Consider the following 10566-nt stretch of genomic DNA (forward strand, 5'->3'; position numbering starts at 1 on the left):
AACTTACCTGACTACTTACCTGATCTGCTCTATGATCCCTTCATCTTCAGTCATCTGCTCAGCTAAGTCTCAGTAACAGCTCGGGTCAAGTATCTTTATCCACTTTCTCTGGCCCTGACCTTCCTGGAACAGCTGCGTGGAGCTTGCATCTTCTCAAATCTGGACCTGTGCTTACAACCTCATTTAGATCCTGGAGGTTAATAAAATGGAAGACGCCATTTGTGACACCATCTGGCCACTTCGGATATTAGGTTATGCCTTATGGCCTCTCCAACTCACCCTCGGTCTTCCAAGGATTCATGAATGAGGTGTTCCGGGAGTACCTCCAATGCTTCATCATAGTGTACATTGATGACATCCTTGTTTTCTCACAGAACCTGACCAAACCACGTGAAGAAGGTCCTTCAGAAGCTGAGAGAACACCACCTCTATCTCAAACTGGAGAAGTGCGAGTTTCACCGTAATTCTATACAGTTCCTGGGATATGTCATCGACCATCATGACATTCACATGGACCAGAGGAAGGTACAAGTCGTCAAGGAATGGCCACAACCAAGCACCATCAAAGAACTAAAACAATTCCTGTGCTTTGCCAACTTTTATCGCCGGTTCATCTCCAATTTTAGCCTTAAGTCTGTGCACAAAGCCTCTGACACAAATCACATTTCACAATCTGAAAGTTCTGTTTATATGTACCCTAAACATTGCAATCAGATTCACATATTTCTTAACATTTACATTACAAATATTCCGAAGTTCAGCTCATGTGCATTGCGTCAGTTGCCACATTCAGAAATGATGGTGTAAGACACTGTAAGTTACAAGAGCTACAGTGAGCATAACTGGCGTTTTTGCTTTTATAACACAGGCCTATCAAAAAAAAAAAAAAAAAAAAAACATCAGAAAAGCTTTTTAGCAAATATTCAGTCTCCACCACTGACCAGGTCATAATATATAAAACATAAACATGCTCATGCATGTTTGTAAGCCATAAACATCACTGCACTGTGCATGCATGGTAGTATTTTTATAATTTTATAAAGATATGCACCATGCATTGTAAATTAATAATGTAAAAAGATACAAACAAAAATTGTACATTGACCATTAATTTATACAGTATAATGCAACTTCTATTGTCCATTATTAGAGTATCTGGATTGTTGTGATGAGGTTTAAAGACCTTAATAAAAAAAAAAGTAGATGTGGCTCTGTGATAATGGCCTTGAGACCTGTGGGCTAAGCCTTCAAACCTTCTGAGGCTGGTGGTCTTAATGTAAGAAGACTGATATGGCCAACCACCCACCTTTCCACAAACATACAAAAAAAAATTACTCATCCACCTGCAAGTTAACTGAGTTTAGCAGGGCTCCCGAGGTCCCTTCCATTCCACCACTTTTAACACCTGACTGACTCGGAGTGTTGCACAGGAAATTACTTTGGAAAAACCAGGCTGGGGGGATTATTGAATTATGCCAGAACCGTTCCGTGAGAAGAGAGGTGGAATTTTTTGCCGCCATGTAATCTACAATCAGCTCCTGTGAAATCGGCCAGCTGTTCAGAGCTATTTTTACAGGGACCACAGCTGCAGAAGGCTAGCCGAGACACTGGCTGGTCATAGCAAGCTGAAACTATGAGAGTCTGTCTGTTATTATACACACTATTGCTTCACCTGATCCCAAGGGCCAGTATTTGAGGCAGTAGCAAAGTCAAAGCTACCTGTGGGAGGTAAGCTCAGGACCCAAAGCTCTAATGAAGAACTGTACCATCATTAACCTAAATTCCCTTAATGGCCTGTAATTATAGAGGAGTGTATTGTCAGCAAGGGACACTTTAGCTTTTCATGGATGGAGCACTTATAATCAACCTCATTACTCTAAAAAGACATGCGGGAAAAAGCACCAAACAAATATTTTTTATCATCACAAAGCTGAAAAGCGAGATACTGAGTATAAATGCAGGGCATGCTAAAAATAGTCAGTAATTTCAGGCAGCCAGAATCTAATTCGACCACTCATTTTGTTGTATTAGCACCCTCTCATAGCGTTTTTGTACACTGTGCACCCTGTATTGTCTTGTAGCAGAGCAAAGGGAAATATGCATCATTAAAGTAGCACAGGTGATGGAACATTGTTTGAAAACACCTGGAACATATAAGCAGAAAAGAACTAGAGTGCTTAGATGAATTTCAGAGAAAGACTGTGGCGCACAGCTTGCGGTCTGGAGTGCTGAAAGGACCTGTTTATTTAGCCGGCTGAGTATTGCTCCTGGTGTGAAGATGAGCAAATGTGCTCCAGCAGTCCTGATAGTGTTTTTTTAGCCAAGCTACCCATTTTTTACCCGATATTTCCTTTCACAAACAAGTCATTGTGTACATCGAGTCAGCATGTAACATGCATGAGTAGTCGTGCAAAAAAATGTTTATAGAGAAAAGGCTGTGAATTTTGTTTTATGTCTATCTTTGTGTTACATTTCCAGACATATGATTACAGGAGCTGCCAGTCATTCTTTGAACTACATAATGCGGCATTATTCATCTGGAGCGCCTGAACACAATATGACTGTTAATGTGTGTTTTGTCAATGCCAGTGTATTATTTAAGTAACAAATTCACAAAATGATCTCACTGAATGAGTTTAAAAACACAAAAGCACACCAGTCACAGCACTGACTCCTTGACTTGTCTTTAAACGGAGCATGTGACTTTCACGTCTCCTGTGCAGTAATGGCTGTCTTTGTTTCTTATGATTCTTCCTCAGGGGCAAGGAGAAGCTTCAGCAAGAGGCACAAGTATGGAGGGGGACTGTCTTAGTTGCATCAAGTACCTCATGTTCATCTTCAACTTCTTCATTTTTGTGAGTGCTCTCTTTCTCTAAAGGTTCCTTTGAGAACCTTTCATTCAACAGTGTGAAGAATATTTTAATAATTCAAAGAAGCTCTTCCACAATAAAGAATGAAAAGGTGAATGTTCTTGAAAGGTTCTTCATGGAACCATTGATGCAGTTAAAGAACATTTATTTTTAAAAGCGTAGATCTGAACTTGACTGTGGCATCATGCTAGTTGTGTTTGTTTCAGACTGACTAGGAGTGATGATTTGCTTTGGTTGGAAGTGTGGGAAGAATCTGTTTTCTTTATTGTATTGAAAACCTGATGAAATGCAGGTGCAGACTCTTGCTTTCCTAACAAAACATGTAGTTCAAAAGAGTCTGAATGAAATATTAACATAATGGTATGAAAAAAAACACACTGATCTTGAGCCAACGTGCCTTCGTTTTTGCACACTGCACTTTCTCTTGTTCTCAAAGGTGTTTTTTATTTATTTATTTATTTATTATTATTAGTAGTAGTAGTAGTAGTATTTTTAGCAGTATCATGAATTTCCCTCTACCACACTAGTGCTGTGGGAAAATGTACTGTTCCATAGAAAAACTGAGCATCGATCATTATTTGATAAGCTCAATATGGCTATAACATAAAATCATATTTTTGTGTTTATATTGTGCTGGGATCTATACTAAACCATTTTGTCCTCCTTTAGCTTGGAGGTGGATTCCTTCTCGGGGTGGGAATCTGGGTGCTGGTGGATCCGACAGGTTTCCGGGAGATTGTGGCAGTCAACCCTCTCCTGTTTACAGGAGTCTATGCAATTTTGATCATGGGCGGGATGCTGTTCCTACTGGGATTTCTGGGCTGCTGCGGAGCCATACGAGAAAATAAATGTCTTCTACTGTTTGTATGGGATTTTCTTTCTTACTAGATATATAATTTATTGATATCTATCAATATTGGATATTTATTGTAAATGCTAATTTCCCCCATTTGTACAATTTAGATCATCTAATGCTCACTTAAAATCAATCTTTAAAAACGAATAATAATTCTAATAATTTAATAACAGTAAATGTAATCTTTAGCAAATATCAAAATAAATGTAAATTTTTATACTGTGCATTATAACTATGCCTAAATTCACTTGAAGCATTTAAAATATTTTAAAGTTGTTGTTTTTTTTTCATTTAGGGTTTTACTTTTATTTTTTAAACAAAATAATATATATTTTAAAATCAATTGCCAGAATTATATTAATATTGTGCATCCCTATTTTGCATCAAAAAGCAATGTGTGTAACACTTATTATACTTATTTGTTGCATATTTAGGCATCTGAAGTACTTCACATCTGATTCAGATGCAAATATATCATAATGCTTTTTTTTTTAATTATTAATTTAAACAGAATTATATACATTTTAAAATAGGCTATCGCATCATAATAATAACTGGCTTCTCGGTATCAGCCAGAATTATCTTAATATTGTGAATTCCTATTCATATTTAGACATCTAAACTACTTCACACCTGATTTAGATGCAAATATCTTGTTTTTCTTCCACAGTTCTTCATGCTCATACTCATCATATTTCTGGCAGAGCTGGCGATGGCCATTCTGGCATTCATTTTCCGGGAGCATGTGAGTATTATTATAGCTGGATATCATCAAGCCACCTGTAATATACCTCTGCTCTCACTACTACTGTCTATCTGTGGATCAACAGCTCACCAGAGATTACTTCACCAAGGAGTTGAAAGCACATTACCAAGGCACCAATAGCACTGATGTCTTCACCTCCACATGGAATGCCATTATGACCACAGTACGATAACATACTGTACAAAATATAGTACAATAATGGTTTTAAACACATTAAACTGTGTATTGGTGTCTTTATAGTTTGATTGCTGTGGGGTGAACAGTGCTGAAGACTTCGATGATCAGAGCCTCTTCAGACTGGTGAACCACAGCAGACTAGTGCCAGAGGTTTGTTGCCAGAGGAACGATCTGATGATGAGCAAGGAGGAGTGTCTCAAGGGAATTATGCCAATCCGTAACAAGGTCAGCAATGAGTACCAATTAGTAAACGAGTGGGAATGAATATGCAAGTAAATATATTGGTTATTGGAGAAAGAACAGTGTGGTATATGACCATGTCTATGTAATAGCTCTCAAAATGAATGATTCATATTCTGAGTCATATATAATCTTCTATTGATATATATATATATATATATATATATATATATATATATCTATATATATATATATATATATATATGTGTGTGTGTGTGTGTGTATATATAAAAACAAACACACACACACACACACACACACACACACACACACACACACACTGGTTATAACCGATTTAGAATGGCATTACTATGAGTAGTTATTAATAAATGAGAAATTCAGTACCTACTAAAGCAACATCATTTTGTTCTCTCGTATTAAAATCTGTACTTCTTTGAAACAGGGCTGTTATTCAGCAGTGGTGGACTATTTTGAGACATACATCTACATGGCTGGAGCCCTTGCTATTGTGGTGCTGACTATTGAAGTAAGGTTATGATTTAGCTTTTTAATAATAAAGTATGATGTGATGATTTTACACTTATAATGTGATGACAAATTGTTTTCAAGAACTATGGGTTGTGATCGCCACCTAGTGGAGAGAGAAGTTGCTTTACCATGAAGTGTGCTTCTCACAATTGTGGTCAAATTTATGTAATAATAATAATAATAATAATAATATGTTTAATTTATATAGCACCTTTTCCAAGTTCAATGTAGTAAAGAAGTATTTTTAAAACAGTATTTGCATTGAAATCTTTGCTGAACTATATTTGTTTTTCTTTCTCTCCCATCAGCTTTTTGCCATGGTGTTTGCTATGTGTTTGTTTAGGGGAATCCAGTAATCTTAACATGCTGTACATTAAGGACATTTTGTGGAGGAAACACATGGCATGGAAGAAATTTTTAAATAAGAAGAAAACACTTATATATTTGCCATCTCTATGTTGTGATGTTGGAATATCTGAGAATTGCCAAAAATGTATCGTACTTCACAGATGGGACTTTGAGGTACCTGTGAAAAACAAAAGTAAAAGTCATTCTTAAATTAATGGTGGGATCTATGGCAGTCCTTTAAGGTCAATGGTGGACCTTGCACTGATATTTGGTTGAATATTTATAGATGACAAAAAGACTGATTTGTACAATATGTTTTACCTTTTATTTACAGCACATTGTTCAGCACTGCTCCAGAACCATGATTAAAATAAAACTACACTGTGTGAATGGGATAGTGTGTCTGTGAAGAAGGGAAGATTGGTCTCTCTGTGTGTGTGCTTATGTTTCTGTTTAAAATTCGAGAGGCCAGCAGCTTCTTATGTTATGTTTTATGAGTTGCAACTGTGGATATTTTATGTTTTTAGCAAAACTGTGCTGTATTTGTGTTGTATCTATTGTACACATGACACTGAATTATATATGTATATACAGTTTTATGCAAAAGTTTGGGCACCCCTCTGAGGCTGCATAATAATTAGCTCTTTCTTTATAAGAAAATATTATAGTGATATGCCATTTAGTTTCTAATTGCTAATTGTGCTTTTCCTTGATTCTCTACTGAAAAGTAGCAACATGGGAACCTCAAAAGAACTCCCTAATGAGCTAAAAACTAGGATTATTTGTCAATATGAATTCGGAGAAGGATACAAAAATTTTCACAAAGGTTTAAGGTCTCTGTCTCCACAGTCAGAAATATAGTTAGAAAATGGAAGGCCACGGGAACAGTCCTTGTCAAGGAGAGATGTGGTTGAACAATGTTCAAGAATCCGTCAAGAGGTTGAAGTTACACCGGGGTTGGTTGTTTCAGCAGGACAATGACCTAAAGCATCCAAATCTACCAAGGAATTAATGCACAGGCACAGATACAATGTTCTAGAATGGCCATCACAGTCCCCAGACTTGAATACTATCAAACATCTATGGATTGTCTTGAAGCAGGCAGCCATCAAACCAACAGACATTTTGCAAGGAAGAATAGTCAAAATACCTGATTCAGGGACTTATCAATGGCTATAAGAAATGTCCACAGGCTGTTATTTCAGCAAAAGGTGGCTCTACTAAATAATGATGTGATTATTCCATTGGGGTGCCCAAATTTTTGCACCTGTCTGTATTTGTTGTGAATCACATTGCATTGTTTCTGTTGATTGAATAAATGTTATTTAAGAATTTAAATGTTAATGTATCCATAAGGTATAAATTATATCCAAATGAAGTTGCAGCTTCGATTATAAATTGAAATTATGAATATTATCAGGGTTGCCAAACTTTTGCATAAAACTGTGTGTGTGTGTGTGTGTGTGTGTGTGTATATATATATATATATATATATATATATATATATATATATATATATATATATATATATATATATAAAGCATCTGCAGTGCTTAGTGTGTTTTCCATCATGGTTTGAATCTGATGCATATCTAAGCAAATCTAAGAATCCTACATAAAAGCTTCAAAAAATTTTGTAGCACATACTTACTACATAAACCAATTATGGCTTTAAAGAGTGTCAATACACTAGATTGTTTTTATTTTTGGGAGATGTATGATTCAAGTGTAACTCGTATCATAAATATGGTGCTGCATACATTTGCATATTAGAAAGAAAAATATCATCTAGGAAGCCAGATTTAAAAAAAAACTACCTATATGAAAGTGGTTTACAGTTCAAAGAAAAGGTATGAATAGCAAAAAGGCATTAGAAGCTGCTTACCCTGCAGGCTGTACAAGATAAATATCCTGGGCAGTGTTTGGTTCTCAAGACTCATGGGACTCAAAGAGACATATACAGGTAAGCAGGTTAAGAAGCCTAAAATGCCTTAATGACAGTTTCATCCTCATCTTTTGTTCTCTAAATAATGCAAGAATTGTTGGACAAATCACCTGAATCAAATAAGATGTATGGAAGATCAATAGTTCTCCTTGAGTTTGACAATCATGTTTTATCATATTGGACATTAGATTTGCAGCCAGAATGAATTAGATTTTTTCAAGTGTTAATCATCCATTAACCACTTGTCGGCAGCGTCATGTTTACCGATTTTCATTTCCTTGACTACCTGTAATTATTTTCTGAATGCTAACTGCCTGTTTCATTTTGCTTTGCAAGCATTGTACTGTTTCTAAATTGTTTAAATTGTATATAACATACATTTGTTTATGAACTGTTAACCTATTTGTTAGTTGCATTTAATGGTAGACTGGAGGTAGATTTTATCACTCACACAGGACACAATCAACACTGGATGTGATTCTTGTAATCTTAAAATCTTTCTGCATTCTTTTGGCATAGACAATTTATATCATGCAACACTCTACTTAGGAGGTAAGCAGCTGAATTAGATCTATCAGAAATGGGGGACCAGGTTTGAAAATCACATCTCTAACATATTACGTTAATATGACAGTCCACAAACTTGTTGATATTCCTGTCATTATAGAAATCAAATAGCTAGGGTCAAATCCATAATATTCATTGAGTCAGCTTTATGTCAGAGATTTTAGTAAAGTTATGATTGTACCATTATGATCGTGTCTGGTGACAGAGGTTACACATGTCAGACTTTTCTCATGACCTCATACCTTGCTCCATGCCAAGCACCCCATACACAGTTTATAAATGATCTTGCTCTGTCTTGTGACTTTTAAATATTGAAAAGAACACAGTAGGTTTATATAAAAGGCACATTTCCACTTACTATAGTTCCAGAAACAAATTATCCTAATAATCATAATAAATATTTAGACAAGTGCACCTATTCAGCCCACTTTCAACTGAAAAGTATATCTATCTATCTAGTCACTTGAGTGTCAGACAGTTCTTGGTTTAATTTTAATTATACATTTTGCTGTATTTTTGACTATTTACTCATTTTAAAATTTCAGAAATTAACATAGAAAACCAGATTTTCTCTTTCATTGTATTCATGTTTTCCCAACTGAACTACGGAAACACAAATGAAAATGTCTGAAAACAGATTTTACTGGGTCTGAAAGGTACTCTTATCCTTTATTCTGACAGCTAATTATCCAAATATCACACTTACATCCAATTTCCTGTCCAATAACTCAAATTCCTTCTCCACTTTGCACATTTTTAAAGCTCTGTATGCCATTTCTTGCTTTCTGTTGGAGATGTCTACTTGGAGATACTTCTTGTATAGTGTCTTAACATCTTCCACAGGTTCCTTTAAAAAAAGGATTAAAAAATCTTCCTGCATTTCATATCACCAAATAGTATTAATACAGTTTAAAAATTAAAATGTAATTTGTAGGCCAGATATTATTTCTAAGCATTTAGAGTGTATTAAATATTATATTGTTTATTTAATACTATGATCACTGATATCCCATTAAAAATTAAAATAAACAGAGTAGGGCCAATCCATGTTCAATCACTGAAATGATGTGATATGAATTATTTACTGCAGTATCGATTTGTGGAGACAAATTAAGAATGTGCTGCACATACCTCTGACATAACAGCTGCAGCCAGCTGTATCTCCTGGATCAGACGAGCAGCCACCAACTACGCTCGCTATGATAGGACTGTCCACATTGTACTCAGGGGCAGCTCCTCTTCATCTGTGTGCTCCTCTTTTGTTGGGACGAGTCCCATCTTCTTCAGTGCAGCCTTTAATTGTGTTAAACCCTGAAGTTATTCAGTTCAAAACACTTAAAAACTAATTCTGAGTTTTTAATATAGAACACGGGTTTTCAAACAGAGGGGTGCTAAGGGTCTGAAGAAAATGTCAGAAAAAAAAGGTGTTAAGATGCAAAAAGGCTTGATTACACTTTGAGTCTTTATAATAACAACAGCAACAAAATTAATAAACAAATCTGTTTTAGGGAAAAGTGTTGTATTGTACACGCTTTCAAGAATAGTTTGTAGCTATTTTAGATGTATGATAATTTAAAAAAAATACACACATCTGTTGTTGGGTAAAGCACTGTAGGCCTACATGTATTCTGTCAAGATCAGTTTTTATTTGTGTTGTAACCTTCAAAAAAGTTTCACCAAGCCTCTGTCACCTGAAGCTTGCAACCCATTTGGGCTTTTTTATTCGTTCTAACGCTGTGTGTTTAAAATATTTATTGTGAAAAGTGCTATACATATCTTTGTGTTTATCTTAATAGACATTTATACTTATGGACTATATAGCTGACATTACTCTAAAAGTGTTTTAAAAATATATTGTCTAGTCCCTAAAATAGAGAAAGAAAGAAAAGAGAAAAAAAAAAGACAAAAAATAAAAAACCCCAAAACCGGGCATCAAACCCACTAAAAAACCCATGACCTAGCACTTTGAAGATGTTCTTGTATTTCGTCTTCACTTCACACGTTCTTCTGGGTCCCATAGGGTTGGATCTGTAATTGTAAGCGTGACCAACAGCAGAATAAGAAGGTAGCCTAAACATAATACACACACTAGCTGGCCAGCACAGGTGTGTCATATATATACTCCATAAAAACTGCTCTCAAAAACTGCTCTCCCAGACTAATTAAATTTAAGATATACCTGCATTTAATTTGGCAGTTATGTTTCGCCACGCATCCTCACAGACGCATCCTCACAGACTTTTTAAAATTATTTATTTATTTACCCGTTATATATTTTAAAAAATGGTGACTGAAATGATGAACTGAT

The 10566-nt window shown here is 35.5% G+C and overlaps 1 protein-coding gene across 3 annotated transcripts in view; it reads left to right on the top strand.

The window, feature by feature from the left end:
• Nucleotides 1–7202, top strand: part of LOC109072431 (tetraspanin-18-like) — a 32330-nt gene extending 25128 nt beyond the window's left edge. For all 3 annotated transcript variants that reach the window (XM_042759921.1, XM_042759922.1, XM_042759923.1), the window contains 7 exons: nucleotides 2760–2855; nucleotides 3540–3734; nucleotides 4397–4471; nucleotides 4557–4655; nucleotides 4733–4894; nucleotides 5313–5396; nucleotides 5707–7202. In XM_042759921.1, the coding sequence (XP_042615855.1) occupies nucleotides 2760–2855; nucleotides 3540–3734; nucleotides 4397–4471; nucleotides 4557–4655; nucleotides 4733–4894; nucleotides 5313–5396; nucleotides 5707–5754 (759 nt within the window). In that variant the 3' untranslated portion in view covers nucleotides 5755–7202. The remainder of the gene's footprint in view (nucleotides 1–2759; nucleotides 2856–3539; nucleotides 3735–4396; nucleotides 4472–4556; nucleotides 4656–4732; nucleotides 4895–5312; nucleotides 5397–5706) is intronic.
• The last annotated feature ends 3364 nt before the right edge of the window (nucleotides 7203–10566 follow it).

The sequence above is a fragment of the Cyprinus carpio genome, chromosome A7, assembly GCF_018340385.1.
Source record: "Cyprinus carpio isolate SPL01 chromosome A7, ASM1834038v1, whole genome shotgun sequence".
Lineage (NCBI taxonomy): Eukaryota > Metazoa > Chordata > Actinopteri > Cypriniformes > Cyprinidae > Cyprinus > Cyprinus carpio.